The sequence below is a fragment of the Sorghum bicolor genome, chromosome 1 (genome assembly GCF_000003195.3).
Source record: "Sorghum bicolor cultivar BTx623 chromosome 1, Sorghum_bicolor_NCBIv3, whole genome shotgun sequence".
Classification (NCBI taxonomy): domain Eukaryota; kingdom Viridiplantae; phylum Streptophyta; class Magnoliopsida; order Poales; family Poaceae; genus Sorghum; species Sorghum bicolor.
The window spans coordinates 77,996,592-78,016,948 of NC_012870.2; the positions used below are offsets into that span (position 1 = coordinate 77,996,592).

General features: G+C 44.9%; 4 protein-coding genes across 4 annotated transcripts; 1 reads left to right on the forward strand and 3 right to left on the reverse strand.

Annotated features, from left to right (window-relative positions):
* Positions 4,943–7,513, forward strand: LOC8057400 (putative magnesium transporter MRS2-H). The gene is made up of 4 exons (XM_002465855.2): positions 4,943–5,367; positions 5,488–5,897; positions 6,445–6,729; positions 6,852–7,513. Exons 1-4 carry the CDS (start codon positions 5,049–5,051, stop codon positions 7,134–7,136), a joined length of 1,299 nt encoding a protein of 432 aa, XP_002465900.1. The 5' UTR covers positions 4,943–5,048; the 3' UTR covers positions 7,137–7,513.
* LOC8085526 lies at positions 7,680–9,432 on the reverse strand. The gene is made up of 6 exons (XM_002468504.2): positions 8,875–9,432; positions 8,691–8,788; positions 8,415–8,486; positions 8,204–8,328; positions 8,043–8,115; positions 7,680–7,919 (listed from the first exon to the last, which is right to left on the reverse strand). The coding sequence occupies exons 1-6, from the start codon at positions 9,401–9,403 to the stop codon at positions 7,815–7,817; spliced, it is 1,002 nt and encodes a 333-aa protein (XP_002468549.2). The 5' UTR covers positions 9,404–9,432; the 3' UTR covers positions 7,680–7,814.
* Positions 9,504–12,908, reverse strand: LOC8057401 (mitochondrial outer membrane protein porin 6). The gene is made up of 7 exons (XM_002468505.2): positions 12,722–12,908; positions 12,178–12,260; positions 11,643–11,710; positions 11,447–11,557; positions 10,862–10,948; positions 10,447–10,655; positions 9,504–10,229 (listed from the first exon to the last, which is right to left on the reverse strand). Exons 2-7 carry the CDS (start codon positions 12,224–12,226, stop codon positions 9,923–9,925), a joined length of 831 nt encoding a protein of 276 aa, XP_002468550.1. The 5' UTR covers positions 12,227–12,260; positions 12,722–12,908; the 3' UTR covers positions 9,504–9,922.
* LOC8057402 (CSC1-like protein At4g35870) lies at positions 15,095–18,007 on the reverse strand. The gene has a single exon (XM_002468506.2). It carries the CDS (start codon positions 17,757–17,759, stop codon positions 15,372–15,374), a length of 2,388 nt encoding a protein of 795 aa, XP_002468551.1. The 5' UTR covers positions 17,760–18,007; the 3' UTR covers positions 15,095–15,371.

The following is a 20,357-nucleotide window of genomic DNA, read 5'->3' on the forward strand; positions in this document are numbered from 1 at the left end:
GCGAAAGATAGACGCAGGTCTTATGAAAAAGTGTGAGAGCCTAGCGTTTTCCTTTGGCGCTAGCGAGTTTATTTAATATACTCTCTTCCTTATAATAACATAAACAATCATTCTTGCTAACTAATTAAAAATCAGTTAGGAGCCGGGCTCTAAATAGAACCTTAAGCGAACAAGCTCTAAACAGAACCTTAAATGAATCTAGAGTTGTGGAGAAGAGTAGAGTAGAAAACGAAGCTAATCTAATCTCTATGACAAGCTGCCGTGTGCCGACGATGATGGTGTTGGACGACCAGGGCATTGGTGGTGTACTGGGTGACTGTTGCATGGCCGCAAGCAAGCTGCTGGCCCGCACCGTGCACCTGCTGATGCTGCTGTTGACCTGACGTGGATTTTTTTGCTGCCCATGCTGGGCAGTGGCCGGGCTGCCGGGCCCTACCCTACTGCGCTCTGAGGGCTCTGACGGCCTTTGCTCGGTTTTGTCCGTTCCCGTGTTCAAAAGCTGCGATCTTTCCACGTTTAGGAGCTGACCCCAGCCCGTGCACACAAAAGCCGCCTTTTCCCATGGCTCCCAATAGTTTTTTTGTTCTTTTTTCTTTTACCATGCGATGCGATGCGTTGCGCCGTGCCATGCTCATGCAACTTTGAGTTTGAGTTCGAGCATTGCAGGGAGTCAGGATCATGCTCATGCCTGTGGTGGTAAATGTGCCAGGTGGTGCAGGCAGAAGCAGCAGCAGCAGCAGCAGCCGCCTTTGTGTATTGGCATCCGATGCCTGCGGTCTCAAGTGGTTGGAGATACATGGACAATCGCTGCTGCGGTGCACTGTATACATGGTACGTTGTGTGCGTGTGTATACGCAAAGTGTAAACATTCTATCGGGAAGAAAAATGGGATTTTTACAACTTTGGTAGTACTACGTCAGTGCTTGCAGAAGGGCATTGTGTACTGGTAAAATTTGTACTGTCGTGTTAAAGACAGCCGCACGCTACGATGCGCTGCACACGTTTGCCGGAGAAAAAGAAAAAGGAAAAAAAAGCACCATGGGCATGGGATGGCCCATGGTGAAAACCACAGCGATGGAAGCGGAACCTTTTCCGCCGCAGATTCGGCCCCGTAGGTCTCAACTCAACTCAAAAAATTCCCGCCAAATCCCAGGCCGTCCCGCCAAAACTTGGCGCCAAAGGGCGCCGCCGCCAGCCTGGGCATGGGCACGTGCGGCGCCTGAAGGTGGGTCAAACGGCCACTCATTCCTCGCGTACCCGTCCCAATGATGGCGCCACCGCCGACGCGTGGGCCATCCTCCGGGCCCACGGTGACGACGGGTGCGGTGGGGTTACGGATTCCCCGTATCTGTAGCCCTGGCCGCGAGCACCACTTGACGGTGGACGGAGCCGCCAGTGCGGTGGCCGGGCCCACGCTGCAGGCCGGCAGGCAGGCAGCGGCGCGGCGGACGCGGAGGGTGGAATGGGAGGGCTCCGCGCTCCGGCGCCGGACGCGGACGGAGCCCGAGGCGCTCGAGAAGCATAAGGCCCTTGTTTAGGCCTTGTTTAGTTCCCAAAAACTACCCAAAAATTTTCAAGATTCTCCGTCACATCGAATCTTACGGCACATGTATAAAACATTAAATATAGATAAAAATTAAAACTAATTACATAGTTTGACTGTAAATCGTGAGATGAATCTTTTGAACTTAGTTACTCTATGATTGGACAATGTTTGTCAAATAAAAACGAAAGTGCTACAGGACCCAAAAACAAAAAATTTTGGAAACTTTAAACAAGGCCAGTGTGAAAAATTTTCGGTAATGTAGTACTTTCGTTTGTTTGTGACAAATATTATCTAATCATGGACTAACTAGAATCAAAAGATTTGTCTCGTGATTTACAGTTAAACTGTGTAATTAGTTTTTATTTTCGTTTATATTTAATATTTCATGCATGTGCCATAAGATTCGATGTGACGGAAAATCTTGAAAACTTTTTGGTTTTCAGAGCTAAGCAAGGCCTAAAAGAAAGGAGGTAGCTACAGGCCTGACAGTGCCAGCCGGCACCAGCACCCTCCGTCCTCGTTCCACGGGTGCCTGATGCCTGTATCTCTTGGGCATCCGAGGCGGCCAGGAGGGACAGCCCCGCAGCGTCTGCGTCGCGGCCTACTGAGCCCTGTTGACTGTTGCACTGCTCTTCCTTGGAAAATACGTGTTCCGTGCTCGTATACAGTCGTGTAGGGCTCGTGCAACGCAGCCAATTTACTGTGCACGACATCTCTCGATCGGCAGCGATGAAGTGAACTGGTCGATGTGATGGTGCCGAGCGACCGACCTACAGTAGTACAGTTTCATGAGTCGGCAAGCTGTGCAACGCAACGATAGCAGCAGGAGCTTGTGTTGTGTCATCGTGTGGCGAGTGCACACGCACAGTAGCCCCAAACTCGCAAGAGCTGGGCAGGCAGGGCGCACGCGCCGCGAGGCTTGTGCTGGTGCTAGCGGACCGATCGGCCTCGGAGGGCGCGGAGTCTACAGGGCTCCAGGGGCCGCGCCACGCCCACGGCAGCACCGGCGCCCGCGCCGCGTGAAAAAGCCTTTTCCTTGCCAAAATTTGCCGTGCGCCCCCGAGCCCGCGCCCTCGCCCGCGCCGGGCCACCACCGTGAGTCCGTGCCTCCGTGACCCACCCGGCCGGGCCACCACCGCCACCGCCGCCGCGCCTCCGGCCAATCACTGGCCCATCATCTCCTGGAGAGGCCGAGGGCGGCCCAATAGCCGCGCACGTCCGTCGGGATTGGGAATCCCGGACGTGGTCATCGCGGAGTGGAGTACACGGAGTAGGTCCACGACGACGATCGCGGGCACCGAGGAACTCGAGCTGACTGAAACCGTTGTTAATTTGCCGGTGGAACCGAATCGTTCTGCCTGTTTGCCCTGTGGTGCCGCAGCAAGCTGCCAAACGCTGCCGCGGCGTCGGCGAGCAGCGGCCGCTGGTTGGCTGCTCGCGCTCGCCGGCCGGCCGCACAGCAGCGACCACGGACGGGAGAAACGCCACGGCGTTTTGTAACTCTCTGACGTGCCTGGGCCTGGCTAATGCTCTGAGGTCCCGCCTGACGTCCGAAGGGGAATTGTCAATTGATTCATCCGGCATCCCGGGTCCGGGCATCGCTGCGACTGCGAAGTGCGAATCCTATACTAGGACTGCATGCAAGTCTGAAACGCCAGAGTTTCAGTGTACGAGTACGATGGAATATTGGCATCGTTCAAGGAATCGAGGTACCGGTACAGACAACCGTAACTGAAACGCCTCGGGCACGAAAATCTTATAAGCCCAGTCTCAATGGAGGTTTTATTAGAGTTTCATGACATTAAATATGCTGATGTGGCGCTATATTAATGAAGAGAGAGATGGTAAGAGTTTCATGGGAGTAGAGAAAGTTTCATCCCCATAAAACTCATATGCACTATTTCCAAAATATTGATGTGTTGGAAACTGTGTCATGAAACTCCCATTGAGGATGGCCTTAGGAAAAAAAATGTGGTGCTGTATTGTACTCAATCCGTCCTATAAACAAAGGCATTATAAGATTTTTTTAGGATATATTACTACTATGAAACAGAATGACTTTAGATACAAACACTAGTGAAAACATAAGTGTCAAATAGCGCTGCACAATAATGATACATTGTGCTAGGATGTCTTTCTTCGTGCTTTATGGGACGGAGGGCCTAGGGGGAATAGTACACTCTCACTCGATGGAGTACAACTTGGGGCCGTGAAGAATGATTGTGGTAACGTGTCAAAGTGTGTCATGGCAACGAATTTTCCAAGCACGCGGTGGCATGCACGGTAAGCGGCACTCTGCCTCTACAAACTTGGCGAAATGGGCCGTGCTATCAAAAAGTGTAGGCCGCGCGTGCTGTGGATTGGCTAACGTAAATGGGCTTTAATTGCAGAGCTGTTTTGGTGTCAACGTATTTTGCTAAGCTTGGGCCTCTATCTGGGCTTGGGACGAACGTCAACTCTACAACCAACGGATACTAAAACAAAAACAAAACAACCGCACGGAAGCGCCCGCCCAACCTAGTCGGCTCCGCCGGCCGCCGACGGCCGAATTCGCTCTCGGCAGATGTACAGGGTATGCAGGCCTCGTTTAGTTCCAAATTTTTTTGCAAAATCGACACTGTAGCACTTTCGTTTGTATTTGACAAAAATTGTCTAATTATTGACTAACTAAGCTCAAAAAATTTATCTCGTCAATTTCGACCAAACTGTGCAATTAGTTTTTATTTTCATCTATATTTAAAACTCCATACGATGCATCTAAAGATTCGATGTGACGGAGAATTAAAAAATTTTACAAAATGTTTTAGGAACTAAACAAGGCCTTACCGGAGAGGACTACCCAACCACACGACGGGAGGTCCATCTACTCACGCCTTGGAGGGTCCTACTCCTGATGCGTACGTCTTTGATTGTAGGATTCACCGCTCCAGCAGCCTTCATTCATGAATCCACCCAAACTGATCGGCCTGCTAGCTGCATGCGCACGCAAAGCCTAATTACCTGATTATTAAAATGATGGAAGGTTATTTTTCTTTTCTACAATAGTTTTCGTTTAGTAAAAATAAATTTGAGAAATATGATCTTTGGCTAAAATGTTAAATAAATAGTATTGTAAGTCTCTTACTCCATTTTATGCCTGTTATACATTTTGAATTATAAGTATGACGTTTCAAATATATTTATATTATAATTTATAATTTTTTCAATTAAGTCCTTAAATTTAAGATTTAATATCATGTTATTTAGTGGCGAATTATGTTGCAAATTTGACAAATTTATCAAATTGTAATATGATTCGTTTGGACGACATACCGAACTGAAATATGGCTTACCAATTCGAAAATGGTTTTACCTAATTGCCTAAAATATGTCCGCCACTGTCTCGTCTGCCTCCGTCGCTCCGCCCCGTCTCTCCGCCCGGCCTAAAACCCCCCACCGCTGCCTCTCCGCCCGCTCCCCACTATGTTCCTCGCCGATCGCCGTGGGCCGTGCCGCCGCCGCGATGGTGATGCTATCGGGCATCGGGAGCAGGAAGCCGCCTCCCTTCCTCTCGTCCTCCTCCTCGTCGTACTCCAAGCGCTCCCGCGCCGCCCGGCGCCTGCCGTCCCTGCCCAGGCCGCCTGTCGCGCCGCCAGCGCCACACCCCGCCGCGAGGTGGAGGAGGAGGAAGGCGCCCGCCCGGCTGTGGATGAGGATGGATCGGTGGGGCAGGTGCGAGGTGTTCATGAGCGACAGGGCCTTCGTCGCGGAACGCTCCGGGGTGCACGCGCGCGACCTCCGCGTCGTCGGGCCCCTTCTCTCCCGCTGTCCCAGCATCCTCGGTGAGCTGATGCTCTTAGATTTTGGCGATAGCTGTGAATTGCTAGCTACTGAAATCCTCGTTCCAGCATGTCTTGGAGTGAATCATATCTGCTATTGGTGAGACTTTGCTTGTTTCGCAGCTCGAGAGAAGGCCATGGTAATCAATCTGGAGTTCATAAGAGCTATTGTAACCGCTGATGAAGTCCTGCTGCTGGAACCTCTTGCTCAGGAGGTTATTCCTTTCATCGATAAATTGAGGCGGCATTTTCCATTGAAGAGCGTGGAGGTTGACGTTGGTGCCACACAAGTGGGTAATGTGGATGGCAAGCATGCTAAAACTGGTGCAGAGTGTGGGCTCCCCTTTGAGTTTCAGGTGCTGGAGCTCGCCCTAGAAGCTGTATGCTTATCATTTCACTCCAGCCTATCTGATCTTAATAAGCATGCAATTTTTGTGCTGGATGAGTTGACTGAGAACGTGAGCACTAGGAATCTCGAGCGTGTTCGAAGCCTGAAAAGAAATCTAACCTCTCTGCTCGCTGGTGTGCACAAGGTATCGCTAGATATATATATTTGCTCACTTTATGTTTCTTTATCTTAACTCTTATGCTCATTTCAATGCTTATTGTTTGCTAATGAATGTCCGAGGAGTACTGTTTACTTGACTATCACTGTGCATGTAACTACAGAACTATATGGTATTCTTGTGTATTTCTGAATAATAATAACATCCACACATGGGTACCTGTTGCAAATTAGCTCTAGGAACTGCATTTGTAGACTGTCTTGATGTTATAAACATCATTTATTCATGCTTGAAGGACTATCCTCTTAATGAAATACGTGTCCAGTTGCACGTTTGTGAAAAAAAAATCATGGCTGAAGAAAGTACATAAGCTATGGTTGAATCTTTGAATTACAGAAACCAAAAACAACAGACCATCTGTCCTTATATATATCATACTAGGCTTTCCCATCCTCCGCAACCGCAAAGCCTCACAATCTGTGTTATAACGCTAAAACTTTGGTGATAATTTGTATGATATCTGAAGCCACTTCCTTTTCATTATATGTGATATCATTGTCTGAAAAATTTTCAGGTCAGAGATGAAGTAGAGCATCTTTTGGATCATAATGAAAATAGGGCACAACTGCACCTATCAAGGAAGCAAATAAAAAGTCCGCAGGATGAAGCTCTACTGGTCTCTTCTGCTTTAAATTGCAATTTTCCTTCAAAAACAAACCTGGATATACGAAATTCTGTTATTAACCAAGGCACGGGCATTGCTGTGGTTGCGCCATTGGACGACACTGTAGGAGACCTAGAGATGTTACTTGAATCTTATTTCATGCAGCTGGATGGAATTCGCAACAGAATTACGATGGTTTGTTCTTCTCTCCCAAACCTGTATTGGATACACAATACTTGCCTCTGGCATTCTTTGATACTACAAATATGACAGTTCCTATCCTCATGTAGATAACTATTTCCTGGCATATTTAATAGGTCCGAGGATATATCGTTGACACAGAAGACTACATCAACATCCAACTTGACAACCTACGCAATGGACTTATTCAGCTCCATCTCATACTGATTATTGTATCCTTTGGCATATCCACCAACACGTTGATAGCTGCATCGTTTGCCATCAACATGCCTAACAATGGGGACTATAAGAAGTTTGTAGGTGACTTTTGGCAATTTGTTGGGGGCACATCATCTTTCTGCTTGCTGGTCATCGTTGTTTTGTTGGGGTATGCATGGAGGAACAGGCTACTCGGCAGTTGAGGTCAGCGTTAGATAAATCTACAATGGCTGTCTTTGCAATGCCTCATGACTTGGAGGAAACTTGCCTGGTATAATATGGGTACACCCTAGTTGAGTAGGGGGAAGTCCCGCCTGGTCCATCTGTATATCATTGCTTTCCAGTCAAACTTTTGTTTTTTAAAGATCTCCAGTCAAACTTTTGAAGTTTGCATTTGGTATTTATCATGCAATGCATGACATGTATGTATACCAACCACTATCTACCATGTTATAACATTGAGAGACGCAACAAAATTTTCTGTCATTTACACACTAGAACTCGACTGTCTGATTCTTTAGAATGGTGACATGAAAAAAATTGGTCATTAGCAGTATTTTGCTTGCTGCTTTTAGGATTACAACATGTTCTTGCTCTTTTCTCTTCTTTTTGTCTGATTCTGTTATTCGTTTAGGTAACAGACATGTATCCATGTTTGGTTGTCTCCAGATGGATATTCTATTGGCCTATCACAAATTTGCCATATCAGATTATCATAACATTGACTGCAGGTGCCAACAAAGACAAGGAAAACAAAAATTTCCTTTCTCTTACATTATTTTGATTTATAAGGGGATGCTTCGTGTGATAATACTAAGAGTGACTTAAAATCTCTGAAAAGAATCAGAAAGAAGCAAACCCCGAGATATGGTAGCCACAAGTTAGAAACTGATCCCAAGCTGCAGGCCTAGTGCCGCATGGATTAGAAACAGAGTCATGATGCCACTGCCGAGCAGACCATGTGTAGTCCTAAGCCCTGGATTTCCCTGGCATCACAAAAACCAAGTCACTAATCCTATATCTGAATGTTTCAAAGACTGGGATTTGAGTGACCAAAGCAAAATATTGAACTGATGTGTGTGATGATTTGATATATCATTCCAGGTTACCTCGAACAATTTTGGCAGGATAGACTGAACGGTCAGAAGTGCAAGGCCGATGACTCCAGTCACGGCATGAGGACTGCAAATCCATTGCCAAAAGTTTGTAAGGCGACCTTAGCTAGTTAGCTTCGCACATAGAAGAACAGTATGTATTCTGAGAGCAGAACCTTTCAAAGATGGGTTTATCTGAGGTAAGAAGAGCTGTGATCCCACCGGTCGCGCCGAGGGCGAAGAAAAAGAACATCCCTGCGAGGAGTTTTGGGTGGAGATCTTTGGCCTTGGCCTTCTCTTCCTGTATGCAAAGTTACATGGCCGAAATTTAGAGTGCTGCTCTCTATGATGGAAGGCAAAGTGCATAGTAAATGGTCTTGGGATTACAATATCGTCTGACAGTTTGATCCTGAAGCCCAGGTATGTCCCGTAGCCACCCATTGCGAAGAGCACCACAGCCTGACAAGAATGGACAGAGAGTTAAACATTGAACCAGACAGAATTTGATCCGAACATCGAATCTGGCACTTTGAGATTTCAGCAACACGGTTGCTCTGGCTGGCAGCCACAGAACTTGATCTTTCACACTATCCTGCTGATAAAAACATGGCAGTACTTGTTCAGTGCATGAGCCATGTTCAGCTGCAATGGCGAGACACGTACCATGTTGCCGGGGTGGCCCCAGTGCACGAGCCAGCCGGGGAGGTCCCACGTCTTCACCAGCTCCACGAACGGCGCGAACACGGCCGTCACCGGCTCAGCTGCTCAGAATTACCACCGGCGGAAAGAAGAACCAAGGCGTCAGCAACAGCGACCGCCGAGAACACAAGCCGTGGCAAGGCCGTACCTCCCGGCAGCAGCGCGGCGAGCAGCAGAGGGTAGGGCGCCAGCGAGTAGAGCCGCGTCCCGGCCGGCCGCCTCCGCTCGCCGTCGCTTCTCGCCGCGAGGCCCGGTTTCTGCTGGATGATCGGTTGCAGCTGTACACGCGGGGCTGGCAATGGCCGGCGGCTGGAGCTAGAACTAGAAGGATGGTGTGGCAGGACCGCGCGCGGCCGGAGCAGCAGCGAGCTCGCCATCGTCGCCACCATCCTTCTTGCCACTCTACCTACTGGAGAGTGGAGAGGAGGGGAAAGGGGATGTGGGGAGCGTGGCGTGGAGACAGCCGGGCCAAGTGAAGTGAGGCGAGCACGCGCGTGCTGTGACTCTTGAGTTCGAGTTGCCAAGGGTCCCAGAGAGCTTGCAAGGACAGTGGGCTTCACGAGGGACTTTGGTGAGCACCAGGGCGGGAGGACACGCAGCGCACGCCTCCGCCCCAGCTGCTCGATAAGCTTCCATCGGCTGATCTCCAGTCTGGGCGCATTCACCTCATAAGTCATATCGCAAGGACACAGCCAACTTTATCGGGGAAGCAATTAAAACTAGGCCCTGCTCTGAGTACATGAACAGAATTTCACAAGAACTAACCCAACAAAAAAATAAGTTTAACCAAAACAACCAATTTCAAGAGCTAATTCTGCTGTTGCTGGGTACAAATGCCCCTTTTATCTCCAGAGCTGTTAAAACTACCATCAACTCAAGATGTTAGGTGTTCAATCACCTCCAAAATCATTTTGCGACGACTAGGAAAACATGGGGGGGAAAATTATATCGCAGACTGAAGCTTCTGCTCTAATACAAACCTCTGTATTTTCAATGCTCGGTGTGGAGTTGACTCTAATGGAAACATTCCACAAAACAAGTCCAACTCCCAGACAATACTCCTTTGCCACAGGACTCTTACCAAAAAAAGGCTAAAATGGAGGGTTGTTCTAGGTATCGCTCCAAAGCTTATGTTCTTGGAGACAGTATCAGTATGTAACGCTTGTACTGTTTTACAGAAGATGATTTGACTCATCTCAAGGCTTGAGAGATATGGCCACTCCGATTCTTGAAGGCGCACTTACCACCTTTGGATCATACTCTGCTGAAAGAGTCACAAGGGACTTTGGCCTCCACTCATGCTGACAGAGAAGACCGACCTTCCCGGAGTTGCTGAATCGCGTCTTTAGCAATGTTGAAGGATCAAGGGCATGGGAGCTCCCAACTGTGAAATAGTTCTCCTTGGTTTTGAACTTGTGTGTTACCTCAGCTGCCACCGTAGCTCCATTGGTTGGATTGAACAAATGAATGTAAGATGCCTTCAAAGTCTCCCCTTTATCAGCACTATTTATTAGCAAAAATGTGGATTGGTCAGCGCACTGATAAAAGAGAAATAGCTAAGAAAATAACATTCATTAGTTAAACCAAAAAAAACTAAGGTAAGGAGAAGAAAATGAAAAAAGCATGCTATGATAGACCAAAGGTTTAACTGCTTACATCACGTGCAATGCAAAAATTTACATGCATGCCTAAACAAAAAGCATAAACTTGCGGAGCTTACAGTAGTAAGGAAGCAGAAAAATCGGACTTGTTGTATCCAATCCCTGAGTTGTACTTAGTAACAGCAGCTGAAGTACTGTCAAACCCGACCTCAGCACCAATGGTAAGTTCACTTGTGCCAACAGTTGCAGCCAGCTCAACCAAAGGTGTTGATGTCAAACCAATGGTCGAATTCAATGAAAAACGATTGTGGGCATATTGCAGGTCAAGCTGTCAGCAAAAAAAAACAAAAAAAAAAGATGAAATAAGTACTGTCAAACATAAAAAAAATATTTCACATAAGCCATTGATGTAATCGATAAACACAGTATGCAAGTATAATACAGCTCAGTTAAGACTTCCTGCACATATTGTATCGCTCATTTTCTGTATTCAATGAAGCTATTGTTTCCTCCATTACTTCCAAAAATACTAACCTTTCCAGACTTGTGATCTGGAACCTTGAAGGCGAATGAGGTCTTCAAACCAGTTAGTGCTTCATCAACAGTGACTGTGGTTGACACCTGCAACCAAGAGGACTCCAGTAAGGACACGAATGTGACGTCCAATATGAGGACATAACTAAAGCAAAAGCAAATATGAAGCGAAAAATACTATGGATGCAAATATAGCCCTCATTTGTCTAAAACTCACATTCCAAAATCCACGTGTTCTTTAGGTCGGCAAACCTTAGCCTAAAAATGGAAGGAGGCCCCCATTAAATACATAGGAATCACTTTCAGATGCTTACCGCTAGCTACACTACACTATATCCTACACATAGAATTTATTAGCCACGTGTTCGCTGCTTACTATAATCAATGTGTGTATCCCTAGGATCTGCCAGGATGTAACGTAAGTAACTCTATATTTCTTATGCAAAGATATATTTACGTCTCATGCAGAATACTTAGTTATAGCTGTGCCACAATTAGAAGCACTGATCGAGAAAAAAAAACTATCTGACCAGGCTTGCAAAAAAACTTTCAAATGCAGAAAAGCAAAGTTTACAAGAACCTTACTTTAGAATCACTATCAATTATGACATCAACAGTAGTTCTACCACTTTTATGCTGTGTCCGTATAACACCAATGAAGTCTTCATTGATCTTCACACCAGTGGCTGTGAGATTCTATGACAAAAGGCACAGGTTAGCAGAAAAATAAATTCAAAGGGTTTCTGGAAGGAGCTAAAACAACAGGTGTGAGCTGTCCTACCAAACCAGAGCTGCTAGATGTCGACAAAGAAAACTTCTGGTCAAAGTTGTAGTCCTTGTACAGGAGATCTATAAGTACAGGAAGTATTAATACATAAAGTTTGCTAGCAAAGAAATCTGACCATAAAATGTATATGTACTTGTACCACATACCACAACAGATAAAAGTACTTCGCAACTATTCCCAATAAATATGAAATAACGCCCATTCCATAGTATGTTCAGTGATAGATAGAACTCTCACAGGATTGAATTTATGTTTATCTGTCCATGTCTTATCCACCATAGAATAAAGCGACAAAGTAACGGACAGTTTCTCAATAAATGTACACAATAAATTAAGGGGATAACTGGAAAAGAACCGAGTATTACGGATCTAGTGATAATTATATAGATAGATTCTCTACTACCCAGCAGAGTTATTCGGTTATACCCAACCAGAACAACACAAATTATCAAGGGCACACTAGACATTGTTTGAAAAGTGCATTAAATGGCATGAGGGCTGTAAACACTGTTGAGAAGAAGATGCTTGCCTTTTGCTCTCTTCCCAATGTTGACAAATGGAACTGGGCCTTTGCTCATCCTTCCCAAATGTAGCAATCCTCCTGTGACCAATCTGTCAAAAAAAAAAAAACAAGTTCATGTTAATACAGTGAGCTGTCTACAGCCTGAACCAATCATCCAGCACGATTCTTCAAAGCTAGCATCACCGACGCAATACCAATTCATTTTTGCTCGGAACAACCAGTAGTTTTCAGTTCGAACAACATCTATCACTACTAGAGGCGGACAAACGTAGAGTGGGTTCAGCTGAATTAGAAGGTGGTAACAAGTGCTCCAAAACACACTGCACCAGCACCTAAATCTGGCGGTAACAAGTGCTACAGCGCCAACCAGGGGCGGACCAAATACAGGACGTGGGTGTACGCATGTGATCGAGGTTAGTATGCATGATATGTATACACTTGTGCATAGATCAGATCCGAATATATACATACAGATAGCCAAGTAGCTAAAACTAGGGTTCGGGTGCTCAGCTTTGCACAGCGGGAAGAGAAGAGAAGGGGGCGGGCATACCTGGTGTGGTGGCTGCTCGTCGCCGGCAAAGCGCCCGACGAAGACCAGGGCGGGCAGCTGGGCGTAGGGCGGCGGCGGTCGCCCTAGTCGCCGCACGCGAGGTGAACGGGGGGAAGAAAAAAAGCAGGTGTGAACGCAGGAGAGCGATTCTTCGGAGGCTGCTGACAGCTAGGTTCTGCCCGCACGCTACTTGGGCCGATTGCAAGGTGCACGCACGTTGACTATGCTGCTCCGTTAGGGAGAACGGCCCATGAGACCGATTGATTCGCTGATTCCTTTCTAGTATCTCCGTTAGGGAGAGCGGCCCATGAAACCGATTGATTCCTTGATTCCTTCCTATCTCCGTTTCCTTTTTATATCTTTTCTCTTTCTTTGCCACGAGTCCGTGACAGTTGGTTCTTCTTCTTCTTCTTTTTTCTCTCTTTCTCATATAATCGTCTTTTGTCTCTTTTTTTTTTCACTAGCCTAGGAGTAAAATCTGTTACTAGTTGTTAGGGTCACTTTTTGTAGCATTTTTATTACGATGTTGGAAGCTTTTCCCCGTTTTTTTCACTAGCCGAGTAAAATTTTGTTCTTAGCTGTGATTTGAATCATTTTTACAGTATTTTTATTTTACATAAATATGCCATAAGTACCCCTTTTTGTATTCCCTCCATCCCAAATTGTAAGTTTCTTTGACTCTTTCAGTTCATCCATTTTACTATGTATCTAGACATATTGTTATATTTAAATTTAGATGTATAGCAAAATAGATATATCAAAAGGTTAAAGTGATTTATAATTTAAAACGGAGAGGATTTTTGTTATAAACTTATAATGATGTTGGAACGTCTTTCTTGTGATATTGAATGAATTTTATTTTAAGTAGGAAGCTTTTTATTCTTAAGCTCGAACATTTTGTTTTTATAAGCTAGCACACATTTTCCCGTGAAGGTAGAGCATCTTCTAGTTTTGTTTTATATCTTATATATTTTAATTAATGTAGAAATAAAAGTACATATAGGCCTAGCTGGGTTTGGTGTATTGAATGACCACGCTTAAGAGACTATCATATTTTGATGAGATTATGTGCAGATGTTTAGCCCAAAGACATAGCTAGGTTTGTCCCTAGTATTCAGATGTTCTTGAATGGATGAATCCGTAAATATGACATAATTTCTTGCGTCACTACCCGCTTGTATTTCTAACTAGTACTAGTACTCCCCACATTCTAAATTTTAAGACGTTTTGTCTTTACTATATATGTACCTAGACATAATATATATTTAAATGCATAGCAAAAGCATTTATCAAAAAACCAAAACATAACTTTCTGGGCATGCAATGGGAATGCATGCAAACTGGGTTGGAAGTTGAGATTTCTGCAAAATGTACCCAAAATGACAGAGATGCTTATTGCTTATTATTACCTTGATGAAGAACATTGATCATCAGAAGAGAAGGAGGATTGGAATTTCTAGTTGATGGTATGTTTTATTACCTGATGAAGGACATTAGTTATCAGAAGGAAAGATAGGTTCTTTTTTTTGAAACTATGTTCAGTAGGTTCAGATATGGGAAGAACTAATACATGCAGCATGCCGTTCTGCCCAAAAGCCCAAAACTGTAGCTTCAAGTGTATTTAATCAAAAACTGTTTTTCCTGGATCAGAACGTAAGACGGGATTACTACTGCTGCATCAAAGAATATAACAATACAGATGTAGTTCCTTATTTTAAATCACTTTCCGCAAGCTTGAGTTATTGACACTGCAGTACTACAGTGGTGTACAGGGCACGGTTGATATCAGGCCTTGTTTAGTTTCAAAATTTTTTGGGAAATCGACGCTGTAACATTTTCGTTATAGACTAACTAGATTCAAAAGATTCGTCTCGTCAATTTCAACCAAACTGTGTAATTAGTTTTTATTTTCGTCTATATTTAATACTTCATGCATCCGTAAGATTCGATGTGACGGAAAATCTGAAAAATTTTGCAAAATTTTTTTGGGAACTAAACAAGTCCTCAGACTGAGCTGTAACAGCTCTTCAATTGAAACTCTGAAAGGCCACCAGCGTGCTAAACTAAATCCCAGCACCCCTTATTCAGATATTCACCTCTACTTGTGTACTCCAGTATCTGAATTGTTTTCTGGCTGTTCCGCAGAGTGCAGCCAAAAGCTTCAGTGTCTAGTACACAGCACATGTTACAAGAACAAAAACTGCTTGTGCTTTTAAAGCCCAAAGCTAAACTTTCAAAAGATCATGCCACAGCTCAGCTTGTGATGCATAAGAACTTCCAGTAGCAAATTTTGCTTCTCATCTCAACCATATAAATTATCTCTTCTAGTCACCATCAATTATAATAGGAAATCTAAACACAAGGATGCATAAATATGACAACTTTTTCTGGTTATAGGACCTTCGATTATTAACAAAAAAGAAATGAAATGACTACATCATGTATAATTTAAAGTAAGTTTTTGATAGACCATGTTCATCATCAAAACTGTATCTGCTTGTCATATCCGACAAAACAAATACATCTAAGGAGATAAAAGTTAATCTACATAGCTGTACAAGAAGAATGAATGACTTTGATACACCAGGGTCGCGATCAGGTATTTCAAGTCATGAAAGATGTTGTAATGAACAAAAGTGTGTATTGATCTTCAGGATTGATACAGATTCCAATCCAGGTCAGGTTGTGAAAAAACTTCATAATCCGTGGGACCATCTACAAAGCTATTCACTGTCTGCATCCCTTCTAACAAAGATGGCTGGAAGCGATCACTTCTAGAAGGAAGCAACTTATAGAACACTAACATCCCAAGAGTACATATAGCCTGTAGCTTCATTGAATCACCCTGAACAGCAAAGAAGAGCAGCATTGCAGCAAGGAAGAAGATCACACAGAATTGCATGATGCACAGCACTCTGTCCATCAGCTTCCCATCATTGCCAGCAGGAAACCCTCTAACTCTGTAAACGAACAAGAAGTTGTACTTGTCCACAAGATAACGGTAGCCAAAGTATGTCGCGCCCACAGGAACCACGAGCGGAGCAAACAGGGAGTAGATCATTGTGAGGGCAAATATAGTAATGTCAAAAGCATAGTACTGTGCAAAGTCAAATTTCTGCTTTGGCATGTGGAAGCTCCTGTTTAGTGGGTACAGGGAAAGATCGTGCCCTTCAATACTATCCAAAAGGCCACTGTCTTCTCTCTCAGGCATTAGAGGCGCTGTCAAATTATTAGTTTCTTCACCATTCTGCATGGGTAGGTAGTCCTCATTCTCTTCAGGGACCAACTGTATCATATCATTCTTTCTAAATTTCTTCATTATATGCTTTATCCAAGGGATTGGTGCCAACAGATCAAAAGATATTCCCAGAAAGGTACATGTGATCAGGAATGCCAGGGAAGAAAGCGATGATCTTGATAAAAAGGATGGGCTTAAATAGCGTTCAATCTGCTTGCAGTCTGGACCATCCAAGTAACACCGCCCCATGCTAAGAATCCAACTTTCAAGTGATGATTCCACCAGAGCACGCAATAGGATGAGATTGACAAGGAAGAAGCAAACCATCTTCAGCAATGCAGCCCTCTGCTCCCCTGACACTGTCAGATGGCATTCAAACTTGGAGAAGTACGACAATACCGATGGGATGATGATATACATGCTCACAAAGATGAGAACATTGGGAAGAAACTGAAAGATTATGGTCCAGAACCAGCTTGAACCTTCAAGCCGGGCAAGCCATGACTTGGCATGATCCATAGCCTCCACATTGATGATCCGTGCCGCGTTTTGCATCCCGCTGATGATTGCCAAGGGTGAACTGAAGAACAAGAGCATCAAAATTAGGCAGGTGTTGACTGCAATCCTCCTCAGCCGCGAAGATATCTTGCTAAGACCTAGATGATTCCAGTAGATATCTGATGCCGGTGGTGCTCTCTCCACTTTCCATCGACTTCTCTCGAGCTGGAGCTCCATCACTGGGAAAAACCTGCCAATTGGGGTCTTCTTCCTCTCCATCTTGAAATCCCTTACAGCCTTGTTTGCGGTGTAGACATCCTTAAACACCACAAAAGCTACACCAGCGCCAGGGGCGCGCCCTTCCTTATAATCAGATAGCCTGCTTGCAAGCACAAGTTTCTTAGTCTGCAACTTCCTCAATCTCTCCTCATCAGTGAACCCTAGCCTCTCCCCTGCCATTGCCCATAGCTCTTTGCATCTTCGCACAAACCAATGCTCCTCTGACCGAACTGCTTCGTCGTTGTGCACAATGTCATCAAACAGGTCACGGGCGCCCAACCTTGCCTCCAGCCAAGAGATCTTGTTGCGGACCTTCCCCAATTGGTCGACGAGATACTCCAGCGTGCAGAGATCAAATGGCACGATGGCACGGTAAACCTTGCCAGGATACTTGTGGTCGAAGTAGTCCTTGAGCGGGGTCTTGTCCGCGGCCAGCGTCTTGGGGATGCCCTGGATCATTATGGTGAAGACGGCGACGGAGCTGGAGTTGGGGTCGCTGGGGTTGCCGTTGCCGTCGCGGAAGCGCGTGATGCGTAGCGCGTCCTCCATGCGGGAGATGCCGAGGTGCGCGATGGCGACGACGGCGGCGGTGAGGAGGAGGTGGAGCCAGAGGAGCGGGGACGACTTGGGGATGTGCGAGATGGTGGTGGCGGCGAACTGGTCGACGACGGTGGCGTCCCCCGCGAGGAGGTTGAGCGGGAGCGCCGCGGCGACGGCGGCGGCGGCGACGGCTGCGAGGATGAGGAAGGAGGCGCGCTCGAAGAGGAGGAACTGGGCGGCGTCGGCGCCGCAGTGGAGCGCGATCTGCGCCGCGGTGGCGTGGTAGACGGCGAGGAGCTTGGCGGCGAGCGCGGAGGGCCCCGGGATGCGGCGGTGGTCGAAGCGGAGCTTGACGAGGAGGAAGAGGAGGACGCAGGAGGCGGCGCCCACGGCGGAGATGTTGATGAGGTACTGGATGCTGCCGTACCACGCCTCCGGGTCCCCGCCGCCGCCGGCGTCCGGCGGCTGCGCGGCCGGGCCCATCGAGGGCGACGCGGGGCGGGGGGAGGCGAACCCTAGATTCCGGGGGAGCAGGAGCTCGGCCGCGAAATATTCCGTTCGCCGATGAGGCCTTGCCGCGGATCGTGGTCCTGGTCGGGGTCGCGTGGGGGCGCGCGGCACGGGCAACCGATCGGGGTGCGGCTGGCTAGATCAGGGGAGGGGGTGCCGTGGACGAGCCGTGTCCCCATGCGCTGCCCATGGAGGTGCGTGACGCTGAAGGTGGGGACGCGGAGGCGGAGAAGAAGTATTTTTTTTTTCTAGCATAGTATATGCGGCGGTACCGTATTAGAGAACGTGCGTGGTTAAGGAACCTCCAAAACTTGGTGGAACATGATTTGAACTTGTACATCTCGTTTATTGTTATCGACAAGTCAAAACGAGTTTGCTAATTAAGTTTCTTTTATTTATAATAAGTTGCACGGTTGTTACTTTGCTTGTGATTAGCAGTAAATCTCGGTCAGTCATGCCAAACTTGTAAGTTGCTTCATAAGTTTGGTATAGTTTAGGCCTTGTTTAGTTCACCACAAAAATCAAAAACTTTTCAAAATTCACTGTCACATCAAATCTTATGGTACATGCAAGGAGTATTGAATATAGATAAAAAACTAATTACATAATTTACCTATAAATCACTAGATGTTTTTTTTAAGTCAAGTTAGTCCATAATTGGATAATATTTGTCAAACAAAAACGAAAATGCTACAGTACCGAAATCTAAAATATTTTCGGAACTAAGCAAAGCCTTACTTTCTAAACTAATAAATTTTAGCAAGTTAGTAAACACTAATATTAAAATTTGTGACTTTCTAATAGTCTCTATTAACCCTAGGCACAAAAATACCGAGAAGTAAACTGAAAATATCTAAACCGATTTTTTCGGTAATTTTGAGGAACCAAATCGGTAAATTCAGTACTTTACCTTGGGGAACCAAATCCGAATTTACTGAACTATATGAAATGTGCTGAGTTTGGATGTTGTTATATTATTGATAGCACTATTTTAGTCTATTACATTATGTATTTGTGGTAATCTACTCTTATAGTCTCGTGTAGTTTTATATGTGTGTATTTGACATTTTTATTGTCTATGAAATCATGTTCAAATTATGTCAGAATTAGCTTTTGAATATGCTATTACATGTCCTTACGATCAATTTGATACCAGTAAATACATAAACCGAACCGAAAATACTAAAACCGAATTTTCTTGGTACCAATTTTTTAGAAGGAACGGATCATTACGTATTTTCCGAGGAACCGAATTTCTCTAGAAATCAAAGTACCGAACCTTACTGAATGTCAAAGCGGAGTCTTAACTTTTTAAATGATTTTGCATTATTAAATCTAAACTATTTCTAACCAACCAAACTTTTAACAGTTTCTTTTATCTCTTACAATGTGTTTCTCACATGAAACTCTTTATTTTCTTAATTTACTTATGTGTCTAATTTACTCTAATATCCTAAGAAAAATGACAGATAGGGAGTGGATACCGTGTTCCTCTAGACTGCATAGTATCAAAAGATGGCATGTCATATAACAAGTGATTGATACGGCAATGCATAGTATCATGGTGTTGATTCTTAAAAATTATAAGCTAATTTAGTACTGTGTAAAAATATTTCTATGACAATGGGTCCAACACAAGCTTGCAGTTTTCTAGACTTGGTTTCCGCACACCAGTTTGCTTTTCTTAAATCTTATTTTTTTTAGATAATGGATAATCAAATATCCGGCCTCTACATCAAGAGATGTACACAGCCAATTATTACAGCGTTTTGGAGAAATACAGAGAGAGTCTAGTCTTATAAACCGACCAGGACGCTAAGGCAAACAATATAGATGTTTCCAACCCCTATTGGATATTTCTAGAGCGATTATTTCTAACTTCTTGCTCATCTTTGAGAGGGCGTCCCTGGCTGAGTCATCACGATGTAGCTGGGCCCAAGAGCGTAACCAAAATGCTCTTCTGAAAAATACCTGCATAATCGAGTTAGTTTTCATCTTATTAAAAATAACATCATTTCGGTATCGAAAGCCAACTGCGCCACCACCCCGTTGCCACATCAACAAATTTTCTTACTAAGACGTAGTCCTACGATGTACTAGTTCTTTTAGAAAACATGAGTATCATCTTCAAAGATGGTGAGTAACAATTTATACAATAAGATAAGATCTTCTTCAAAGGTGGTAGTCATAAAAAATGTCGGCGTAGTATGTTCTAGAGTCATATGACTATATGAGCATGCGACCTGTACTATGTTTAAAAGAAGTAATATAAAGCACTTTGGACAATGATCAATGATGCCGTCATTCAGGTTTTGACCCCATTTAGTATCACTTTGGCCTCCCATCGAAAGGCTTCGGCCTTGTTTAGTTTCGAAAAAAAATCGGATTTCGGCACTGTAGCACTTTCGTTTGTTTGTGACAAATATTATTCAATTATAGACTAACTAGGATCAAAAGATCCGTCTCGTGATTTACATATAAACTGTGCAATTAGTTTTTGTTTTCGTCTATATTTAATGCTTCATACAAGTGCTACAAGATTTGATGTAACGGGAAATCTTGAAAACTTTT

Coding starts and splice junctions, on each gene's coding strand:
- LOC8057401 (XM_002468505.2), bottom strand. CDS start 12,226: ATGAGCAAAGGCCCAGTTCCATTTGTCAACATTGGGAAGAGAGCAAAA. Junction 11,558..11,642: donor CATCTAGCAGCTCTGGTTTG/GTAGGACAGCTC, acceptor CTTTTGTCATAG/AATCTCACAGCCACTGGTGT. Junction 10,656..10,861: donor CAGATCACAAGTCTGGAAAG/GTTAGTATTTTT, acceptor TTTTGCTGACAG/CTTGACCTGCAATATGCCCA.
- LOC8085526 (XM_002468504.2), bottom strand. CDS start 9,403: ATGACTTATGAGGTGAATGCGCCCAGACTGGAGATCAGCCGATGGAAG. Junction 8,116..8,203: donor GATAAACCCATCTTTGAAAG/GTTCTGCTCTCA, acceptor ATGGATTTGCAG/TCCTCATGCCGTGACTGGAG. Junction 7,920..8,042: donor TCCTGCCAAAATTGTTCGAG/GTAACCTGGAAT, acceptor TTGTGATGCCAG/GGAAATCCAGGGCTTAGGAC.
- LOC8057402 (XM_002468506.2), bottom strand. CDS start 17,759: ATGGGCCCGGCCGCGCAGCCGCCGGACGCCGGCGGCGGCGGGGACCCG.
- LOC8057400 (XM_002465855.2), top strand. CDS start 5,049: ATGGTGATGCTATCGGGCATCGGGAGCAGGAAGCCGCCTCCCTTCCTC. Junction 5,368..5,487: donor CCGCTGTCCCAGCATCCTCG/GTGAGCTGATGC, acceptor CTTGTTTCGCAG/CTCGAGAGAAGGCCATGGTA. Junction 6,730..6,851: donor TTCGCAACAGAATTACGATG/GTTTGTTCTTCT, acceptor CATATTTAATAG/GTCCGAGGATATATCGTTGA.